The sequence below is a fragment of the Hippoglossus hippoglossus genome, chromosome 5 (genome assembly GCF_009819705.1).
Source record: "Hippoglossus hippoglossus isolate fHipHip1 chromosome 5, fHipHip1.pri, whole genome shotgun sequence".
Lineage (NCBI taxonomy): Eukaryota > Metazoa > Chordata > Actinopteri > Pleuronectiformes > Pleuronectidae > Hippoglossus > Hippoglossus hippoglossus.
Genome location: NC_047155.1, coordinates 15,628,638 through 15,651,702, shown reverse-complemented (window position 1 = coordinate 15,651,702; position 23,065 = coordinate 15,628,638). Strand labels below are relative to the sequence as shown.

The window sequence follows — 23,065 nt, the reverse complement described above, 5'->3', positions numbered from 1 at the left end:
TAGGGGCTGAAATTCAATGGATTTTAGACTTTTTAAGACCCTGAGGAAACCCTGACTTAAACTGTTTTGTTGTAGCATGTTCAACTAATTTCTATAAAAATATAATTTGTTTTTTATTTATTATTTTTTGTGGTTTCTCCTTTTTGTTTTTCACCTAGTGTATAAGAGCACAGGATAATAAGCCAACACCTGCCATGTGCTATATTGTTATTGATCCGTTTGAACATTCATTAATAAAAACAAAATAAAAAGGTATCAATCAAAGTAAATCTGAAAGAAACTCAATTTGTGTTTTTACTTTTTATTCAAAAAATGTTTCCATCAACAAACAACGGATAAAATGTATTAGAACAAAACTAATGTTACAACAGTGAACGAAACATGGAGATCGATGGGAAAACAAAAAGTGAACCATGATAGAACCAGCTCTGTGTTGAAGGAGGACAAAAAGAAGTAGAAATCCAGTTTTATTTCATAAACTTGTGATGTTGGTCTTGGAGGATTTTTGCGGAGGACTTGGCGTCGTAGAACAGCTCGTTGATCTCCTCCACCTGCTCCCTCTCCACGCTCTCTTTCCCCTGAACACGGCCCAGCAGACTGGCTGGTGTCAGCAGCTGCACAGCGTACCTGCAGGGAAACACACTCAGGTCCTAAAATTCCTCTACGTGCACTGCACATCAAACACTTCCACCTCAGTTACACTGGTGAGTTACAAAGCAAATGTTTTTCTCCCTTTGTTACCAAATGGGAATAAATGTGGTGCCTGTGAGACCAAACTTTTCCTATGAGGAAAATAACAGGAATGAAACATTTTACTGGTTGCTGAATTATTCAAAACAAATATATAAAATATATAAAATTTCCCATTATCCCTCAGAGAATAATTCATGGATCTTGATGGAAAAAAATCTGTTATGTTTAAGGGACTGATATGATTGTAAGGCTGCTTCTTTCTTCACTGACACACACACAACATGTCCGTCTGTACCTGAGCGTGGTCTTTGTGCCGATCTCTGCCAGGTGTGAAAGTGCTTCCTCACTAATGGTGATGCCCTCAGTCTGCGCACGGATCTTGACGATCTACAAACCACAGCAGCATTAGTGACACACGCACAGACATGACATCACACGTGGAGAAACTCTGACTCTCAGACTCACCTGCTTCAACTCCTGTGGTGTGTACAACATGGTGCGGATTATCATGACTCTGTCCAGTAAGTCCAGAGGGATCCCATGTGGAGAGCTGATGTCCTCTGTCCCTCTGGTGGACAACACGTGGTTGTTAATACTACAAATCTAACATCTTAGTAAACTTCTCTTTTCTGTCTCCTGTTGAAGGTTGATTTCTAGACATCTTACCTGATTAAACAGTTTCCCCTGTTCGAGGCAAACACAACTATGGGCGCGATGGTGCTCTCGAGCGCTCGATGGAGGTAGGTGAAGCATTCGATGTCCAGCATGTGAACCTCGTCCACGAACAGCACACCAGGTACGAGCTCAGCTACGCCCTGGTCAATGTAGCGATTCACCACCTTGTTGATCTCATTACGCAGCTTATCTAAAAACAGGAAAATAGATAGAAGAGCATTCATTTAAAAAAAGAAGCACTCAGAGCACATACCCCCACCATGGCCAAACAATTCTACACATGGTTGTCAAGTTCTAACAGTAGAAATATTAAAGAAAAAATGAAATGGTCTGATAACAAAGTATTTAATACCTTTGCCAAGGAGGTTATGTTTTCTTCTGCATTTGTTTGTAACTTAGCAGGATTATGCAAAAACTAGTCAATCGATTTCCATGTAATGCTGTGGAAGGGCGGGACATTACCCAAGAAAGAACCCATTACATTTTAGTGTGGATCCAGGATTTCCAGAGATGTGGCTCTTTTCCACATTTTCCATTTCTCAAAGAACAACTAATGGATCTTTATGGTAAAGAATAAATCGGACTAGTCTTAAAATAACCGAAATGTAATGGTTTTATCCGCAGCCCCATCTCTCTTCCTCGCTCAGTGGAAATTGGTTAATTAGTTTATGTGTTATCCTGCCAACTATTGTGTGTGACTAATGTTTTTTTTTCCTACCTGTGATTTCTGTCTTTTTTGGCTTCATCAGTTGTCCCATCATGGAGAGAATGTCCTGTCCTCCCTTGGATCGAATAATGAACAATTATTTTCAAGATGTAGAGGGATAACTCAGTGGGACATAAACAGCTGCACTGATATTAACACGATCATTACACGACATTAGTGTTTATGTACCTGGGGTCTGGCATTTGCGATGTCCAGGTCGTGCAGAGTCACGTCTTGGACTATCTCCTTCTTTTTGTGGACGTCCCCTTTGGGCAGCGGCACGTACTCCTCTGCCTCCAGATCAAACTCTGTCGCATATGTGTCACAACGACCTTGTCTCTGCAAAGACAAGAGTGCAATAGCAAAATATGTTAATAATTTAAAATGAAACAAACTACCCACTGTTTAACAGCAGTGAAACAAAGACAACACACGAGAGGAGGGAGAGCAGGTGTATGAGTGAACCTGGTGCCAGGCCAGCACAGAGAGCCGGCTGAGGGATGAAAGGGTTTTGAGGCGGCGGGTCATGAGATGCTGTCAACAGTAACAAATGTGTCACCCTGTCCGCCTCCTCCGGCCTCTGACGAGAGCCGACCTGCACCCCCCCCCCCCCACCCCACCCCATCAGCCCACCTGCACTGATTAAAGGAACCGTCATCGCAGCCTGTCAACATAGCCCACAAGCACCGCCGCTGGTAAAGGGGCATTGTGGGAGATGATGAGATAGAGGGAGCATGAGGGGCCGTAGGAATGAGAGACGCTAATTTCAGGGCACAGCAGAAAATGCAACAGAGCTTTCATGCAGAACTGAGAGAGATGAAAGAACGTGACCGTGAAGGACAGAAGAGGACAGGCAGGACAGAAATCACTCAACCTTGGCATAACCAAGACTTTAGTGAAATATTTAATTTATGAACTAAAAACAACTCAGACGAATTATGATAACAAAATAAAATAACGATAGTAACAGGTGGAAGTGATATAGTGATACCTTGACAGCTCCACTGTTTGCTTCAATGTAGATGACGTCTCCCGCTTCCACACGCTCTTTCTGTAGACTCTCATAAATACTAGGATCCAGCTGAGGAAACAAGACAAGAGACTTTAAGGCACTTACAGATCCTCATCTTGATCAACAAGATGTGTTTTTGCACCTAGAATATTTGATTCATAGTAAATTAACATGGTTACCCTTTTTTTTTTTTACATAATTATATTTTTACTACACTGTGAAAATATACAACATAGATCAAGGTGCTTTACAAACAGCAGTTAAACATGCTCTAATGAAGCAGATTAAAAAATATATATATATTTCTCAATCTGACCTTGAGCTGCTTTGTGCCTTTGCCCGTCTTCAGACCAATGATGACGTGGCTGATGGTTTTCCCGTAGCCGCCCATGGGATTCTCTGTCTCACAGGGGCTCAGCTCCGTCACCTCCCCCTCATATACCTCCTTGGTCTCTTTGATACGCAGTCCTGAGGGCGGGCAACATTAAAGTCACACACACAAGCAGTGTACTGAGTGAGAACTCAATCGGGCCTTTATATTCCTGTATCAACAAAGCCGCCACATCCCTCTGTCTATTTTATTAAAAAGGGAGAGAACACGTGTGCGGGTGCCCATGAAATTTCTCGGCATCGTTCTGTGTAACACGATCACATTCTATCCTCTTTCGAGCAGCCTGAGTACGAGCAGCACGCAGGTGGACGGTCATTTGTGGTGGGGGTCAGGCAGCGCTGCTTAAGGCAAGGTCTGTCTGTCACGGTGCTCTTTATCGACAAGGTGATGACAACCTTCAAATGAAAGCCACTCCGCCTGCAGATTGTGTTCAAGGGGAGGAGTGAAGGTGCTGATGACCACGTCTACCTCTGCCTAAGCTCCATTTCCTCCCCTGCGACAGGTGCCATCAGCAAACCCCTTCCCCCTCCTTTCCTTCCTTCTCAAATCCACTATAGTTCGGCCTTTCTGCTCATGAGGATGGTGCGAGCAGGACACAACTTTCTGCTCAATGACTTCTCACTGAGGGACTGAGCTGAACACATATTAGGTCATTTTACGCCTAAAAGATGCAAGAACCAAAGAAATTCAGAGGAACCTAATGTGCTAAAACTTATTCTGCCAATACAAAATAAAAATTAATTTGTTTCATTATGATACTATAAGATTTTGTCAGTTTCTATATCTCTGCTTCCTTTTGTTTTAGTATTTGCCCTCTTGTTGCAATTTGGTATCATGTCAACTACCAGTAATTAGAAAGGGTGCCTAGTAGCTAAGCTTAATAGAACCCAAAACTCAAATGAAACGGGACCTACCAAAACACACATCAACCTCAGTTACCGTGAATTGTTTGGGGACTAGGAACAAAAATTTGCTGTAAAATTAATTAGTTAAGAGACACTCACCAATGGCCCGCCTGAAGTTTTCCATCAGTACTTCTGTTTTCTTAATTTCAAATGAGTAGACCTCACTGCCGACCATAGGACAGAAGGGCACCTTGTTTCCCAGGTCCTGCGCTATAGCCAGGGCCAGAGCAGTCTGAAGGGAGGGGAGGTAGAAAATGTATTTAAAAAGGCACAATCAGAGGCACAAATAGAGGCTTTTACATTTGTCCTGTTAGGAAATCAACACTTACCTTTCCTGTACCGGGTGGCCCCGCCAGTAACACTGCCCGTCCTGCCATCTTCTTTGAGCGAATGAGCTCAACAATGATGCCACAAGCCTGGGGAGGGACACAAAAATTGTATTGCTATTATATATAGACATACAGTTCTAAAATGTCATCAGGAACTAATTTTAATTCAAGTAGCTGAGGAAGTCTGGAAACAGTGGTGGGATACGTAACTGAGCTGAATACTATGTTGTGAAAACATTATGGCAGCCATGCACGTCAATGAAACTAGGGCTGCAACTAATAAATACTTTCATTACTGATTAACCAAATTATTTTTGGGGATGAATGATTTTGGTTGATTTGAATGATTAAACGTTTTCTCTAACCTTAAACTAGTGAGAAAATGCACAGCAGTTTTTAGGATTTTTACTTTAAACGTTACAAAATAATTATCAAAATAGTTGCTATGTCGGCTTCATTGCTGCTGTTGTATTAATCAATTAATTGACAAATTATTTCAGCTCTGGTGAAGTTATCTATAAGCTTGACAGTGGCAGGAGCTCCAAACTCTGCAATGTCCCCCAAGTACATTTGAATGCCTTGACGACTAGAGCAACCCCTGGCTAATCTGTACATGTCAAGTATTGACAAAGAACAAAAACTAAATCTAATCTCTTTTTTAAATATATAACATGCCAGTATGCTAAGTATAGGATTTTAGATGATAATTAATTTGGCCCTTTTCACTTTGGAAAGTACATATTAACTAGTTGTAAGAGGGAAAAAAACATTCTAATATTCCCATGTTTAAATGAAATGACAACTGTTGTATTTGTTTAAAAACAGATCCATTGGTCTCTGTATTCAGTTATACATTTTAGCCTCTAACCAGACTGGTTAAAATTCAGAAATCCAGTATATCCAGTGTATTGGTAAACACGGAATAAAAGTGATTCATTTTCGGGGTGAACTTTTCCTTTAACTCACCTCCGACCTCAGCAGGAAACAGCGACACCACTGTGCTAACTAAGCTAGCATGCTGTAGCATCGCACCCCCCGAATGGAGCTAGATCTTCCACGCAAAACCCGCATCATCTATTTACGACATTTCGGAAACAGTACACGAGTAGCGCGGCTGCACTGAAAGATGGACATTACCTCTCTTGCAGCCTCCTGGCCGACCAGACCACACGCGGTCGGTTTAGCATTCCCGGCCTCGTCTAGCCCGAGTCCTTTGACATGACTGTGGGAGGCGATCCGCTGAGTTTTCGTGGTGCTCTTCACCTCCTCGATCTTCATTGTGGTGTCACTTGTTCAAAGCTGTGGCGTTAAAAATGCAACACGGGGTTAAAGTGGGTGAAATGCTCGTGTGTCTCAGATCACTTCTCACAGCGGCACTCGGCGCCGAAACTCAAAACACAGGGAAGTCGGTTTCCATGTGGGGTTACTAGGGAAAATCAACGGAAGTGATACCCGGATGCACCGCCCATTTAGACCATCCGACAAAATGATTGGACCATGCGAAGCCGTACAACACGTTCATTGGCTAAGGCTTGTGTCAATCATGTACATCAGAGTTTTCTGACTTCCGGTTGTGCTTTGAAACGCTTTGTCGTAGTAGAAACTGCTGGAAACTTGACAGCGAGGAGATGTCACTGAATGAATGAGGAGCTTAAAGACAGATGTTTTTACTTGTCACTTCAACACTTTGCTGTTAGGTTTGAACCAGAGAGACATTTTGACAGACACGGATTTTCTCTTTGTCTTTTAAAACTTATGCTAACTGCTAAAAACAAGACCCGCCTCATCATGCTGCCCTGGGGATGAAGTGACGGACAACAGGGAAGGAGTTCACATCAAAGTAAAGTTTTTTAGTGAGAATTATTTAGTGAGCCATACACTAGTTAAGCTAGTTAGCATCGCTTGTTGCTTGGCGTGTTTTCTGTTTGAACTGACGGGTGCTAACGAGGGGAAAGTTAGCTGACAGCTAGCCAGCACCGCCTTCTGCTTCCGTCGGAGCTGAGTTCAAGGTCCAGGTCAGAGTTGAGGAAAAAACATAAACACGCCAGTTCAGCTAACGGCGCGAGCCTCGGGTTAAAATGTCAGAGTCCGGGGGCGACAGCCGCGTTAAAACGTTGAATTTTAACGTCGGGGTGCTCGGACATGTCGACAGCGGGAAGACGTCGCTGGCCCGGGCGCTGAGCAGCACCGCCTCCACGGCCGCCTTCGACAAGAACCCGCAGTCCCGCGAGAGGGGCATCACGCTGGACCTCGGCTTCTCCTCCTTCACGGTGGATCTGCCCGATCAGCTGCGGGCCAGCGACGGACAGCAGCCGTACGACAGCCTGCAGTTCACCCTGGTGGACTGTCCGGGACACGCCTCTCTCATCCGCACCATCATTGGAGGTGAGCGCTGGGAATTGTCTGCAAGTTTGTTCGATGCCACATGTCACTGTGATGACAGTAGATTAAAGGGTCGGGAACTAATCGTGGGGACACACGCAGGCAGGGTGGGTTGATCACTATACCGCTGGATGATGATACAGGAGGAGGCCAAGTCAGATTTATTTACAAACCAGTTTAGCCAAAGTGCTTTACAAACATGGTAAACAACAGAAAGTGTGTATATAGAGAAAGTAAAAACTGTGCAAGAGAACAGTGCAATAAATAAACACAAGAAGAAAGTAAACAAGATAAAGAAAAAAGAGGGATATTAACAGGATCAGGGTGAATTAAAAGATTTAAAATCATCAATAGGACAAGATCGAGTGGACAGGACACTATTTCAGAGCTTAGGGAATAGTTCAGAGAAAGCGCTGTCACCTTTGGACTTTAGACCATTGAGAGCTTTGTAGGCAAATACTAGAAGTAGTAGAGGTGACCGCAACCATTCTTCACAAGCTACACTCATATTGTACCCATTTATCAGGTATATCATATAGTCACAACACCCCCTAACCCTAACACTCATTAAGTCATATCCACACTCCAAAGACATGCAGATTGAGGTTAGATAAACTTGAGACTCTAAATTGAACGTAGGTGTGAATGTGAATAGTTATTTATCTTTTTGTTGGCCCTGTCACAATCTGAAGACCCGTCCAGTGTGTACCCTTCCTCTCACCCAATGTCAGCTGGCATTGGCTCCATTCCCTCTGTGACCCTCAAAAGACAAGTATAGATAATAAGTATAGATAATGGATGCTTGGTCCCAGTATGCATGAGAATGTACTTATTATTCTTATGTTTGTTTCACCCACAGCCGACCCACACACACCTAGTTCATTTTTACCATTAACTATTAATTAATATGAATAAATATATTGACCTGTTACACATAGTGTTTGCAGGTTTCCTCCAGGTAGCCAAGTAGTAATAGCTGATATGCTGATAGTTGAATTAATGTAGCGCACCACATAATATTTCTGTTCCTGAAATGATCAAACAAATGATGGCATCAAAGGTAAATATTTACATAATTGTACTTTATTTGATCTATTCTGTTTGATCAAAGGAAGTATAAAATATGTCAAGTTACTATGACAACTAATGAGCGTAAACAAGTTGTAGAATGTTTTGGAACAATGTTGCACTTTATTGATGACATCAGCTGCAGAAAACGTCCCTGAAGAGAGCAGAAGCATTTTGAACTCTCCACGATCTTCAACCGAACTTGAGTCCACGTTTCTGTCGTAGCAGTTTGTTGATAACACTTCAGAATTAAAGATGATACATTGATACCTTGTGATCTTGACAAGGAGCTTTATACATTATTCTCACTACTACTACACACAACTTTGACCTCTCCAGCAGAGGGCGTCCTCTCTCTGAAGGCATCTTGCTTGATCATGTCATATTGATGAGGACGGTGGAAGTACGAGTTAAGAGTTGTGGGGTTCCAGAGCAAAAAAAAACCAAAACAAGATCCCACTTTTTTAAACTTAAGTCTGTGCAAGGGGCAGACTTTGATCGGAGTAATGGTCCTGATATTAAAGCAGACTAAATGCTGCTGTGTCATGTAACCATCATACTAAATATGAGCCAGTGGGGTGGCACATGCTGTAGATTAGGGAGGAAGGAAAGTGTGTGGATGGGGGTATGTGTTAAACTTCCCCTCCTGTCTCAAGTGGGGAGAGCACAGGAAGGAGAGAGAGCCAAATAGAAGGAGAGAAAAGTGGGGAGCACAGGAAAGAGAGACAGCCAACGTTAGGGAAAGGAAAGACAACCAAGTGAGCTTCAGCTCTGGTTTCAACCCTCTAGCCCTTTACTCTCTCTATGCCTCCATGCACCCCTCCCCTGATTTCTCTTCTTGTTCTACTGTTATTCTTGGGCGTCTGTGTCCGTTCCTGTTTGTGTTGCTGTTGCAGTCTTCATGGCCTCTTCACTGAAACTATGTAGAGTTTTGATGTCTTTTTGTAGAAGCACAACAGAAAAGCATGAATGTCTGTAACAGCAAATAACTGTGTTATTGTGCTTCAGCTCACTGTTTTTTCTGATTTAGTAAAATCAGGTATATTCTCCATTATTATCTGTCTTCTCCAGGTGCCCAAATCATTGACCTGATGATGCTGGTGGTGGATGTGGTGAAGGGGATACAGACTCAGACGGCAGAGTGTCTGCTGATAGGAGAGCTGACCTGCCCTCGCATGGTGGTCGTCCTGAACAAGATTGACCTCCTGCCACCCAACAAAAGACAGAGCGCCATTGAGAAGATGACCAAGAGACTGCACAAAACACTGGAGACCACAAGGTCTGCATTTGATCAAATATAATAAGTAAAATAATTAAATGGGATAAGTGTAGAGATGTGAAATTTGGGTCATAGCAGGTAAGAAGTTTGTGGCATACAGCGCTTGTTCACACACCAGTGGTGCATTGGTAGAAATTTGGCATTCTTGCCTAAGGACACTCAGACATTTGGACATAAGGATCCAGGGATCAAACTATTGACCTTTAAATTAATGTATGACCCGCTCAACCTTCTGAGCCACAGCTACTCATCTTCTTCAAAATTCCTCATTTAACTCACTCTCTGACTCATCTCTGTCTGTTAGGCACACCTTTTATCTTTTTTATATTTCTGCATTTATTTTACTTAAAGCAACTTAAATCATTATTTCAACATCAAAGAATGAAGTAATTGGAGCTTCATGTTTTTTTTGTTGTTGGCCAGATTTAAGGAATGTCCCGTGATTGCTGTGGCAGCAAAGCCCGGGGGCCCAGAGGCCCCTGACACAGACGAGCCACAGGGATTGCCCCAGTTAATAGAGGTAAGGTCTGGAAACGCACTTGAATATAATGCAATTTGCTGATCACCTTTTTTGATCTATAAAAACGAGACTTACACATTTGCGATTAAAACAATAAATTTGTCAGTTCTCTCTGTTGGATGTGATAATGTGAAAACACAAATTGTCTCAGTTATCTTTGGCATAACTCTAATGTTTTTTTATTGCTGATGTCAATATATTTGCACATTAATCCTGGCTGATTTATCAGTAAGTGTTTTCTTGTAAATTTTTTCAATATCTTCTAATTAAGAACAGACAAAATTAAATAAATTGATGTCATCGCACAGTATACTGCTGTAGAAGAATTATTATTCTTATTTCCCTTGGGTGTTCAAATAAATGCCAAATAACATGAGGAAATGTGTAATAGGCGTTGTTTGTGAAGCCACCATTAAGTCAGACTTGGCACTGGATAAACATGGATAGAATTATCACCTCTTCTTCTCTTTTATCTGGTTTCATATTTGAGTAATTGTGTCTTTACAATATTATGACAGCAGTCATATTATTGTGTGTGAAAATGTCTGCTTCTCTTTTTTTGCTTGTCTGTCTCAGCTCCTGAAGAAGCAGACATACCTCCCTCAGAGAGACCCTGCAGGTGACCTTCTGATGGCTGTGGACCATTGCTTCTCCATCCGTGGTCAGGGAACCGTCATGACCGGCACCATCCTGCAAGGGTCGTTGGCCATCAACGACACTGTGGAAATCCCAGCACTGAAGGTATCCTCTAGACAGGCAGGAATTCAGAACCTCTGATATTTACAAAGAAAGGAACATTCCTGAGAGCCGGTAATGCTTATGTAGAAACCACAGAAGTTCGGAAGTTCACTTGAGTGGAAGTGGGCAGACGGAGGGAGGGACGGCTGAGCGGGTCCAGAGGATGTGTCAGTTTAATGTGAGAGGAGGATGAGGGGACCGGGGGTGGGTAATATAGAACAGATGGAAACTTTCAGTAACGCGCAGCAGTTTTGTCTGCAGTTATCCTGTTCACCTCTTGGGGGCAGCAAATGTCTTAATGTCGGAAGACAAAGACTCAGCCTGGTCTAATTCTGTTGATTTGCTCAGTGTGCGGTTGTAGAAAACCACAGACACTAGGATGAAGTAAATATAAAGAAAGATAGATTGACTACTAGGCAGACAGATAAATGGATACTATTTAATTTACAGTTTTTATACTTTTTTTTTTTACATGTATAAGTTACTGAAACAACTATGATTTAAAAACGTTAAAAGTTAAAACTGTGTTAAAACTTGTTAATAAACAAAGAGATGTAAATGTGAGTTTTCACTTGAAGAAAGCCTCCAAATTTTTATCCCCAAGAAATAATCAATTTAGAATGACTTTAAATTTCCTGAGACCTTTATTAATTGATTCATTTAAGTAATTGACCTCCTTAAAGGGGATTGTATTCATCAATAATGACAAATGCAATATTTTGACAAAGAGCTTCTGTTATGCTTCAATGAAAGACCTGCAAGTTGATGAGCTGTTTACTTATGTGCATATTTTATGGAGAAGATATGGGCTTTTATTTCCTAAATATTATGTCTGTGGAAATAATAAGTGATGTTTTAATCTGTATTTAATCTCATGCTGTATTTCGGGTTCAGTGTTCAGCTTTTAAATGTGAAAGTAAGAGACCTGAAGAAATATGAAATTTAAAAAATCCACCCATATTTTTTATTTCATGAAAAGATATAAATATAAACTTGAGGCAGCCCAGTCCCTGTATTCATAAAGTTTTTACTTCCTTTTGTATCTGTGTGTAGTTTTATCAGACTGTTAAATTTGGTTTTAAATTGATGTTTGTTATTTGTCTCAAAAAATGTTTGTACACTCTCTGATATCAGGTGACCAAGAAGATCAAATCGGTGCAGATGTTTCGGAAGCCAGTGTCGGGGGCAATGCAGGGGGATCGTGTGGGCGTGTGTGTGACACAGTTTGACCCTAAACTGTTGGAGCGGGGTGTGGTGTGCACCCAAGGGTCCCTGCACACATTCTATGCAGCTGTCATCTCTGTCAGGAAGATAGGCTACTTCAAGGGTTCTCTTGCCACCCGTGCCAAGTTCCACATCACCATGGGTCACGAGACAGTCATGGCGAAGGTTACCTTTTTTGGCCTGCCACCTGTAGTTGCCTCCGAGTCCCCAGCCGAAACTAAAGCACCTCCATCACTGCCCTGCTCTCTTGAAACTCCTTTCACCTGTGACAGGCAGTACCTCTACCAGGATGAGTATGTCACAGGTCAGGGAGAGTCGAGTTCAGGACCTGACCCAGAGCAATGGGCCTTGTTAGAGTTTGAGCGGCCTGTCACATGTCCTTCCCTCTGCCTTGTGATTGGCTCCAAGCTGGACAGAGACATCAATGCCAATGCATGTCGGTTAGCCTTCCAAGGCCGTCTGTTACAGGGGTTTGAAGATAAAAGCTATGCAGAGACTGCCCTGCCTCATCTGCACATCTACAAGACCAAACACAAGGAGGGACAGGTGGAGAGGGTAAGTGGATACTCTGTGGTTTGATATTTAAAATGTTCTGTTTCATGATTATCAACCTCTCCTCTCACCCTTGATTGTTGTTCTTGCCCCTCTGCCCTCTCTATCACCTTGTTCTTCTTCTGTCTCTGGTTCTTTGGATGTTTCTCATTGCTGGTGGCACTGGAGCGTGCCTGTCAGACAGAGCCCCTATTGTATATTCATAAACAGACACGTACACACAAACAAGCATGTATATGCAGCCCTGATGAGCAGCGTTTGAGGTAGGCTGCGTACGCATGCCTTAGCATGTGTTGAGACACTGAGGTGTGTGTGGGTGGCCGCCTGACGCCAGTAGCCCTGTCTAGCTGTCAGTGGCTGGCGCTGTTTGGACACACCTGAGTGGCACAGGAATACCCACATGACTGTGAGTTAACCTGACTCTGTCTCTCTCTCTCTGGCTCAGCATCTTTCCCTCTCTACCTCCACTCCTCTCTTTCACCTACATGCCATCTTGATTTTAGTTTTTGTGTTATTGCTGTTATGTTCTGCCCTAAATCCTGAAGTCCAGTTCAAACCAATATCTCACGTTCTCTTATTGACTTCAACATCAGAACTCATCTGTATGCAGTATGGATTTTAGGTTGTGTGTGCCCGGAAGATGTTATGACTCATGTCCTTTGGCATGCTACAGTTAAACTGTGTGCACCCTCGTACAGGGTTAGATTCAGGTTAGGGGTCAAGAGTGTGAACTAGTTTCCTGCTGTTAGCACCTCAGGCTGTTGACAGCTCCAGTCGCTGCCTCAGGAGTAAAAGAGTGCGTGCGAGAGAACTGATCATGGTCATGTGACGTTGCATTTGTCGTCTTCCAGAAAAAGGCAGTTATGTTTCAAGACTTAAGAATTCTCTTGCGTAAAAGAACACATTACTGGCATTGCTGAGATATGACAGCCTCATCCAGTCACAATTCATACGGTCTATTGGATGTGTATAGCAACTGTAATTTTTGTCTTTATCAGAGCATCAGTCACGCTTGAGGGAAGTCAGGGTCAAACGTTCAAGAATGAATGAGGGAAAGGACGAAGACAGTGTAAGGGCTGGCGGTGGGGGGGGTGAGCAGGAGACAGAGCGGTGCCCTCCTCTTATCATATTAGTGGCAGGTTAGATCGACTTAGTGATGGATGATAAGCAAGAAATACAAACAAACATGGCGTAAAATGTGCAGGAGGATGAAGGAGAGCGTGCGCGACAGCTAGACGGAGATTCTTAAATAACGTGGCCGACGACGAACAGTGTGGCGCAGGACAGATGATCAACTCTTCTCCCTCATCCAGCCAAGATAGCAGAGTGAAATCATGGCAACCCACAACACATAGACATCGCAGGAAGGAGCCAGCCGATCAAATTAAAAGACATCCTGATGTGGTCACACTCAACTAGAATGACACTCAGTGGTGTGTATTCTTCCACCAAGGCAAAGCAGTCCTCTTTTGTTTGGATAACCACCAAAATTGCCCACACTCATGAATATCAGCTCCCTAAATATACCTAAATATTTTTTTTTTCATCAAGATCCATGAATGATTGCGTGAAATTATCGGAATACTTGTGCAGAATACTCATTAGATCATAGACTCTGAAATACAACACATTTTGTTTACAGCGTCCAAAAATCCTTAATCACAAATGTAACGGGCTCTTTCTTGGCCTTTATCATATCCTTCCACCAAGTTTTGTGGTACTCTGTTCTGTAGTTTTTGTGAAATCCTGCTGACAAACAAAACAAACCAACCAACAAACAAATGGACAGGGGGGAAATATAACCTCTGTCACATCTGTAGTTTTTATTGTGTATGTTATTAAGTCCCTTGCTCATAAGCCTCTTTCCCACTCTCTTGTGCTCAGGTGAGTGATGACTACACTGTGATTGGCCGCAACCTGTTCAAGAAGGAGACCAACCTCCAGCTCTTTGTGGGGTTGAAGGTCACACTGTCGACGGGCGAGAGCGGCGTTATCGAGGGTGGGTTTGGACAGAGCGGGAAGTACAAGATTCGGATACAAGGTAAGGAGTCCCAGGTGCATCTCAACAGTAGACACTGACCGTAGCTTGACACTGGAAGGTGTAGAGAAGTATCCCTCTTCATCAGCACACATCCAGAACACAGAATACGTCTCCTTGTCTTTCGGGGTTCTACAGACAGTTTTCAGGATGTGGTAATCCTGAGCCACATTCCCAGGATTCCGCTGGGGATTGCCCGTGTTCCGGGGGAAGTCTGTTCTCTGTTTATTTTACCTTCTGTTGCTCCAAACCCACGGCTCCACACCGGGAGGGAATGAGAAAACAAAAACATTTAGAAAGAGAACCTCACCTACATCCTCTTCACTGCCTCACACTTGCACACTCAAACTCGCACACTGAGCAGTGCTCCCCATTGATTATTTTGACTGTGGGCAGTTGCCATTTAAAAAAAATTCCTGCCACATTTTCATAATGAACCAAATTGTTTTTACACTTCCCATAATAACACAAGAGCTCTCTAATTTGGTGTGCAACACTATTTTCAGCACTATTTGCTGTGATGCTCACCACGTGTCTGTGCAACTACGAGCTACAGCATTCTCGCTATGGTCCATAGTGTTTCTACTGTCCATGCAGACAGTCAGACCTCCTAGTTTCAGCTGCAGTTCTTCATCTCACATGAAAACTTGGATTTCTCCCAGTGCTACTGATGGCTAATCTGCAGCGTTGTATGACGTTGGATCTGTTGTCATTTGTGTTTGTGAGACTGAAAGAGAGAATGGGGCAAGTAGGGGCTGAGTGAATCATTACAATGCACATAGCTCTATAGTGAAATAATATTTTACTCATTGTAAATTGTAAATAAATTGAAAACAAGTACGTTGTTGTCAATGTTGATATTGGCGGGGGCTGCCACAAATTCATCAATTTATTTGAAACACTGAATAGCAACAAATACTGACATTTACAAGGCTGTAGTTGGTGAGTAGTCAGTATTTTGATTACAAAAAGAGTACACAATGAATTGATCATCAAAATATTTACAACTGACTAATTAATTAGTCTAATGTGAATCTATTGTGATGTTTTACCAATTCCCAACATATACTGTATGTCTCACTGTATGTGCCATCATATAAGTAACTATTCACAGCTTTTGTGATAGTGACTGATGTTAAAAAACTCCGCAACACAGCAGCCAGTCACTGTGTTTTTCCATCTTTCTGTGGGCGCAGGAGGCAACAAGATTATCATTACTACAAAGTCTTATCTGGTCTAAGCACTGAAAACTCTAAAGTGGTCTGAAACCTGGTGTTATAATTCGCCACCCAACATAAAAACCCTCCAACTACTGAACCAATTTTTTTTGGCCCTGGTTTTAGTTTGGTGAAAATTTTCCACCTCGTCTGATAAGGAGGCCACCAGTCAACTCCCTAATGCTTCATGTGCACTTATCTTGATTTTTAGACCTCAGTGATAGTCCCGTCCCATTAGGTCTGTGCAGGGTTTTTATTGTATTGTAGATGTTTTCATGTTTTCAGAGTCAAATACCAACAAATGTATTTGAAGAAAAACATGAGAAAAGTGCTGCTTGCATGCGAACACAAAACATTGAAGTTCGGGTGTATGAATGTGCTTTGTGGTGGTAAATGGACGTTTTTCAGCTGATCGCAGATAACACAAGGAGATTTCTGGCTGCGCTGCAACCATAACAACCCTCACATTGGCATAAAGATAACGAGAATAATGCTGGCGCCGTTGTACGTGAGGTCAGACAGGCAGCATGTAAAGCAGTGAGCGCAGAACATTTCTTACCTTCCGCGTGTGAAAGCCAGACAGTATTTCATCCTTGAAAACATGCACATACAAAAGAGGGGCAGATATGACGGCACAGAAGAATTTATAGTGCATGCATGAAGTGCACTGAACAGAAACTCAGCTTTCACAGGAAGCAGCTCAGTACGACTGAGAATGAAGTTTGAGCAGATAGAGGAGACACGATGTTGGCTTGCACGTGTCAGGATGAACCAGAAGAAGCCACGAAGCATAAGACAGCGACTCGACAAGCAACTGAGATATTTTGATCAGTTACATCAGGAGGATGAAGACATCAGTTGATCTCGAGGTCAGAGCACCAAACAGGCTCCAGCACTAATACTGTACACATAACGGGGAAGAAAAGATCTCTATCATGCATCAGATACACCCACACTGAGATGATTAAGTGCTGCACACAGTGTAGGACAGCATACACTTTACTCTGGATTTATTACATAAAGGGATCTATTTATATAATGTTTTTATTTTTATTTTAGATGTTTAACCCTTTTGTTTGAACCGTCTGTTTATCCTTTCCTCAGAGGGTCTTCACCCGGAAACCAAGCAGCTGTTATCCTCCACCTCTAAGAAGAAAGGAAAAGGTGGAAGCAAAAGTAGTCCAGGAAATGAAGAGGAGTCCAAAGCAGATTCTCAGCCTGTTGGCATCCACTTACATTTTAAACGTTATATCTTTGATCCCCACAAAAAGATGGTGCAGTCCTGATTTCTTTTGCGAACACTTGGGCCTGACTCGGTGTCACAGTGCTGGAGACGGAGAGAAAGAGACGGCCTCAGAGGTCACGTAGAGGTGAGGGGGATACTGGCCTCGATATCAGGGCTGCGTAACTTTCTTCAATTAGCCTATCTTCTGCAGTTGGCGACAGTCTGCTGAAATGCAATGATTGTGGAATGCTGAATGCATTTGAAACAGTGGTTGTTTTTATCTTCCTTTATGGAGATGGACTTAATCCAGTTTGCTTCCATCACAAGGGTGGAAGCTTCTGTACCTGATGCTTTTGATTTGTATCACAAAATCACTTTTCTTTTCCTCTTTGTTGAACGAGTCTGAATCGATTCCTTTCATTAGCAGCAAACTTTTTTTTCCCCTGGATGTTTCCAGTTTAGCTGAGTCCTAATTGGCCTAAACACATTTTCTGGCATCATAGTTTCGTTCAAATCTATATCCTCAGTGCCTGCGTCACTCCAGATCATGTCCTGTTTCAGGTTTGGATATATTGGCCACTGCTCTGTGATTTCAGAATGTTTCCATATTTCAATGTTTTTTTCTTCTCACTTTATTTTCTTTTATCGTATTTTGTAGAGCTGCATTTTAGCCCCGAATAGCAATTACATCAGCAGTTGCTTGAGTTGAATTGAATCCTAATCATTGACAAATAAACACATCTATCCTGAACCTCCAGTTCTGACTGTTCTCTGTTTGACAATTGGTCATGTCCTTAGGAATCACAAATTATGTACTAGTTTTTTTACGGCAACAGTTAGTTGAGTGATCAGTTAATTGATTAACAGAGAATTAAACATTTTCATCATCACTTCACTGTAATTAAACAATTAACAAACATTGTCTTATTTAAGTTCCTCAAATGTAAAGATGACCTCAACTGTACAAAACAGTGGTGGACCTTTTAACTCTCTTCAGATGTTGCACAGAACAAAATATGCATTTTATTTCATAACTGATAAATAAATATATAATTAGTTGCTTACAACATTTTATCTGACGATCTGTGCCTGATGCGAATAAGAGCAGAACATGCTGCTGCAGATATTTATTGAAAGAGACCTTGCAAACATATATTAAAATTACTATACATACTGACCCTAACTGCAGGTTTCTCTGGTTGTTTTGCTCTGCTGACAATTATTGTCAGTATAATGGACATATTTTACCATATAATTTCCTTTTGCTTTGCTCAAAACCTATTCGATAAATATACGATCCCAGCAGTTACTAATATCCATAAGACGTGTACCTTCTGCTGTAGGTAGAAACATATCACGGATCAACTGGCAGAGTACCACTGACTCCCAGGGTTCCGCAGACCCTCATTAGAAAACAACTGCTTTAGGGTTTAAGTTACAGAAATTGTATTTTTAAATACATTTTAAATGACACCCAGTAGAGTGCATACCTTTGCCATGGCTCAACAGTCCCCTTAAGTTCAATCAAGCACCAAATTGCACACACTCATAGATATCAGTTCCTTAAATATACCTGATTTGTTTTTCTCATCAAGATCAAGAGCCCTCACAAAATGCCCTGGCACACAATGTCAAGAGAGTGATGAAAAATTCCTGGATTTGCTCCCTCATCCGGATCTGTCCCAAAATGAAATGGGTTCTTTTTCCTTCCACCAAGTTTTGTGGAAATTTGCTCGATAGTTGTTTGCTTAAGCTGCTGACAGTCAATGAACCAACAAACAAATGGATAGGGGTGAAAACATAACCCCCTATTAGCTAAGGGTATTAATGGCATTGATAAATATAATGCTTTATAATAATTGAGCTCTGCACAGGGTTTGTCAGTGGGCGTCTGTGCGGATGCGTGTCCGTCCTGTCACAGACGTGTGGTGGGGCGGTGCAGTGAGAGTGCAGGATACTCGGTATGTAGCAGATGATGTCAGCAAACTGTCCCTGTGAACAGCGACTATCTCGGCAGGAATCTGTGGAAATTGGACAGAGAGAGGGAGGGAGGAGCAGCAGGAGCAAGAGGGGACACTGGAGGGATTGTTCCTCTGAGTGACAGTCCTTTTAGTCTTATCTCCTCTCGTTCCTCTTATAGAAAACCAGACAAGAAAAAAATCTCTGTCGCTTTTTACTCCTGAGTCTCTCCAGTTTCTCTTTCTCGCTCCACCCCCTCTTTCATTCCCCATCCATTCTAGTTTTTATTGAAAACCTTTTTCTCGTTACTGCGCGAATGTCTCCTAATTAGACAATAATGGAAATCATCTTTTAGAGTTCTCAATATTTCCCATAATGTTATAATTACACAGGCAGGTCATGATGAGGCCCAGATTTGTTTCATCGCTGAGATGGATGTGAGAGGTTTTTTGAAAGTATAAAGACCAAGTTTCTTATTTTCAAATTTTAGAGATAATCTACATTTTCATACATATAATTTTGTAATTAGTTATGTATATTTTCCAATAAAATATATATATGAAAAAAATAGAAACCATATAAACTAATATATAACTAAACTTAAGCTAAAATCCATTGTTTTCTTTCAGCTTTCTAAACCATTTTAAAAAATACAATGCATTATGTCTCAATATAATTGCAAAATGCTGAATCATTTTTATTTCTTCTTAGAAGATTTTTTTCCCATCCTCCTTGTCTTGATAAAGATCGTGTCACGTTCCACTAATACAGACACGGGAGTGTGGCTGCAGCACGTTTCCCCTACTATGTTTTAACATGCATGCTAATCCTGTTGTGTGTGCGTGCGTGCATGCGTGCGTAGAGTCCCCTCTGAGCTTAGGTGAGGAGGTTTGGATGGACTTAATAATCCGCTTTTAGGGCCGTAGCTGATTGTGGCAAGAAGAGGAGACAGGGAGGCTATGTGACTGCAGCTGGGAGTGTGTTCTCACCTCAGCTTATCACACACACACACACACATAAATCATTATCATCATCATCGTCATCATCATCTGTCTACAACCAGGTCTAATACCGGACATGGGAAAGCAGTCACACCAACTTGTCTTCCCGAGACATTTTGATATTATGCAGTATTTTTCGGCCTGGCGCTCATATTCCAGTTCCACATATGACTCCCTCATACATATTCCTCCTTTTAAATCTCTCGTCATGGTGATTTCCCTTCAATACCACTCTTTCTATTTTTTGCTGATGGCCTCCGGGTCAGCCGAGAGTCGCGGGTCAGCGTCTCAGCTCCTGAATGTTTATAGATGGGAAAGAGTGGCTGATGAGCAGAGATAACAGGACAACACAGAGGGAAGAGAATACGGCGGCTGGATTATTGACAAGGCGAAAAGAGGAGGGAGAGAGAGCGGAGTTTAAAATGTGGCTCAAAGCAGAAGAGATTGAAAAGACTAATTAGCAGCCATTTGACTGATAAATGGCTGCAACATTAATTAACTGTTTAACCAGTGGGGAGGTGGTTAGGCTGCTAACGTGCTGAAATATATTCATAGCTCGCTCCAGACTATTTCTAATGGTTTGACAATGTATTTATATTTTTCAAAATAATGAAGCTGCTTTTTTCAGGTGTTGCTTCAACCTGTCCTGCGATCAGGACTACTAGTAGTAGTAGTTACAGTATCACCCTGACAGAGGTTATGTTTATTACTGATTGTTGATGACAGAAGTCGTATGTGGCCACCAGACAGCTCCACAGCACTAATGAGCACAGGCACAGATACCATCACCCTCCCTCCCCCCTCCATCCTCTCAAACCTTGCCTACAAATATAATTAGTCATGATTAAAATGGGCATTGTTTAATTAATACAACCGAAGCTGCTTTCATTAAACGTGTCCATTTCCGAGGCAGCTTTCCCCCCCATCCCCCCCATCCCCCATCAGCTGCGGACGTCTTTTGCAGTTGTTTTGTTTTTGTCTCGAAACCTTTGTAAATGATTTATGCCTGCTTTTATAAATGTATGGTTACAAACACTTTCACTGCTCCTACAACAGCTTGAGTTTTGGTATCATCATAACGCAAACACATTAAGGTACAAGTAATTTTGATATGAAAGGACAAAATGTCCTCTTTTCAGAGCAATATCATAAACTATTTTAAATACCTCTGCCAAGAAGGTTATGTTTTTGTCTGTGTTTGTTTGTTGTTAATTTGTCTGGTAGTTTGCAGGATTGTGCATGAGTACTCGTACCTCTAAACTGTTTTGCGTTACCTGTTTTTTGTGTGCAAGTGTTTTTTAGAATATATGAGATAAATTTTACATAAAAGAAGACAGTATATTCTCAGTTTTTATGTTGCAGCAATAAGCCACAGCATTCAAACCATCTGTCTAATATTGTGTAGACATGGACTCCACAAGACCTCTGAACATGTCCTGTGTTATCAGGCACAAGACATTAGTATCAGATCTTTTTAAGTCCTGTAAGTTGCGACGTGGGGGCCTCGGTGGATCAAACTCTTTTTCCAGCACATCCCACTGAAGCTCGATCAGATTGAGATCTTGGGAAGTTGGGGTCCAAGTCAACACCTTGAACTCTTTTCCATGTTCCTAAAACCATTCCTGAACAATCTTTGCTGTGTGGCAGCGGCACAACGGCTGAAAGAGACTTCTGCCGTCAGGGAATACCGTTACCGTATTGGGGTTGTACTGGATCTGCAACAGTGGTTGGTACGTAAAGCAACAGCCACATGGATGCCAGGACCTAGATCATCAAACTCTCTCTGTTTAACTTGCTGCCTCAAGCAGTCCACACCTGTACAGGCGCCAGTGTAACAAGATTATCAGTATTATTCGTTTCACCAGTGGTTTTAATATTGACACTGATCGATATATATTGCTTGTAAGTACAAAATTATATCAAAAACAAGGAGACCAGACAGTATCCTTTTGACCTTGGACCACTCAAGGTCATCTGTACTTGTCTCTGTTGCAGTTAGTGGTAAATTTGTTATGTTAATGTGTTATTACATCACCAAGGAGGTTAGGCCTCTATCTGTTTGTTTGTTTGATAGTATTATTACACACAAACTAGTACTGGACAGATTTCCACAAACTTGTTGGAAGGAAGGAGCATAGGCCAGGATCCAGGAATTTCAGGGGTGTTTTTTTAGATTCCAACTAAATTTCCAGACAGATGAATCTTGAAGAAAAAAAGTATGCACATTTTAAGGACTGATATTTATGGTTTGGTGCCGGTTGATTCAATATATAGGGACTCTACTCAGCGGCATCTTTACTATTATGTTTTAAATTCCACATTGACTTCCCTGTTAACATTTCCCGTATAGACCTTGAGTATATTTCTGTAAAGATAACAGTCATTTTTATTGAAGTACTGTTCAGTCTTGGTGACTTTTTTTTTTTTACTACCACAGCTAAAAACTCATCAATACTGAACCCAATTTCTTTGTTTGCAAATAAAACAGGATCATGAGCTGATCCGTCTGAAACATTTTGCACGGGTTAAGCAGTACTTCCTAATGAAAGACAAGCTTTTAAGATCACCATTGTTCTCCCATCACCACTGCGTTGTTTGCATATCTATTCCTGTCTAATTTACGCAGTCAAAAAAAACATGCAAATTAGGGCTGGCACCTCAACAAGGCAACCTATTGATATACTGTTTCCATACCCTGACACTCTGTTTTTACTGCCGCTGTCATCCTCTCGTCTCTCCTGCCTCGTCACCTCAGGACGAAGGGACGTTATTGAAAGGCTGACGGCAGAAGAATAACAGTCGATCTTTAAAGCTGAGCTCAGCAGAGTCCAAGTCGTCCGGGGTCAGAGGTCACCTGCAGCGTCACCTTGAAATATGTCAGCCAGTAGTCTGTGCACCTGCCCGTGTCATGTTGTCTCTCATTCACCTTACATACAGAGGAGAGGGGGGGGGGGGGGCTGAGGTGCACATCAACACATCTGGACTGCAGTTAAAACACAAGTAAATAGAGGGAAAAGAAAATACTTCAGCAAAGAAAGAAACCATGTGTTTGAATTAGACTGCAACTATTATGATATGTTTTCTTATTCACTAAAATGAAATTATGTTTTTATTTCAGTTCTGCGAGGGCCTCAGATACTGTTTTTCTTTT

At 41.9% G+C, this 23,065-nt stretch overlaps 2 protein-coding genes across 4 annotated transcripts in view; one reads left to right on the top strand and one right to left on the bottom strand.

The window, feature by feature from the left end:
* Nucleotides 1-178: 178 nt before the first annotated feature.
* Nucleotides 179-6,130, bottom strand: ruvbl1 (RuvB-like AAA ATPase 1). Its single transcript, XM_034585255.1, has 11 exons — nucleotides 5,849-6,130; nucleotides 4,712-4,798; nucleotides 4,482-4,614; nucleotides 3,403-3,554; nucleotides 3,066-3,155; nucleotides 2,264-2,413; nucleotides 2,087-2,150; nucleotides 1,360-1,558; nucleotides 1,159-1,261; nucleotides 989-1,080; nucleotides 179-627 (listed from the first exon to the last, which is right to left on the bottom strand). The coding sequence occupies exons 1-11, from the start codon at nucleotides 5,987-5,989 to the stop codon at nucleotides 468-470; spliced, it is 1,371 nt and encodes a 456-aa protein (XP_034441146.1). The 5' UTR covers nucleotides 5,990-6,130; the 3' UTR covers nucleotides 179-467.
* Nucleotides 6,131-6,260: 130 nt separating this feature from the next.
* The window catches only part of eefsec (eukaryotic elongation factor, selenocysteine-tRNA-specific), a 36,771-nt gene continuing 19,966 nt past the window's right edge, over nucleotides 6,261-23,065 (top strand). The window contains exons 1-8 of one of the 3 annotated variants that reach the window (XM_034585250.1): nucleotides 6,261-6,741; nucleotides 6,776-7,096; nucleotides 9,233-9,440; nucleotides 9,864-9,960; nucleotides 10,537-10,701; nucleotides 11,833-12,477; nucleotides 14,359-14,515; nucleotides 16,834-17,320. In XM_034585250.1, coding sequence (XP_034441141.1) covers nucleotides 6,790-7,096; nucleotides 9,233-9,440; nucleotides 9,864-9,960; nucleotides 10,537-10,701; nucleotides 11,833-12,477; nucleotides 14,359-14,515; nucleotides 16,834-17,015 — 1,761 coding nt within the window. In that variant the 5' untranslated portion in view covers nucleotides 6,261-6,741; nucleotides 6,776-6,789 and the 3' untranslated portion in view covers nucleotides 17,016-17,320. Of the gene's footprint in view, nucleotides 6,742-6,775; nucleotides 7,097-9,232; nucleotides 9,441-9,863; nucleotides 9,961-10,536; nucleotides 10,702-11,832; nucleotides 12,478-14,358; nucleotides 14,516-16,833; nucleotides 17,706-23,065 lie in introns of those variants that run through there. The other 2 variants (XM_034585251.1, XM_034585252.1) reach the window with 2 other exon arrangements.

Bases quoted from the DNA above. Each gene is read 5' to 3' on its own strand.
- ruvbl1 (XM_034585255.1), bottom strand. From the start codon at position 5,989: ATGAAGATCGAGGAGGTGAAGAGCACCACGAAAACTCAGCGGATCGCC. The intron at 3,555-4,481 runs GTGAGTGTCTCT...GCCCGCCCTCAG, and splicing joins AAACTTCAGGCGGGCCATTG to GACTGCGTATCAAAGAGACC. The intron at 3,156-3,402 runs GTCAGATTGAGA...TTGTTTCCTCAG, and splicing joins AAGGCACAAAGCAGCTCAAG to CTGGATCCTAGTATTTATGA.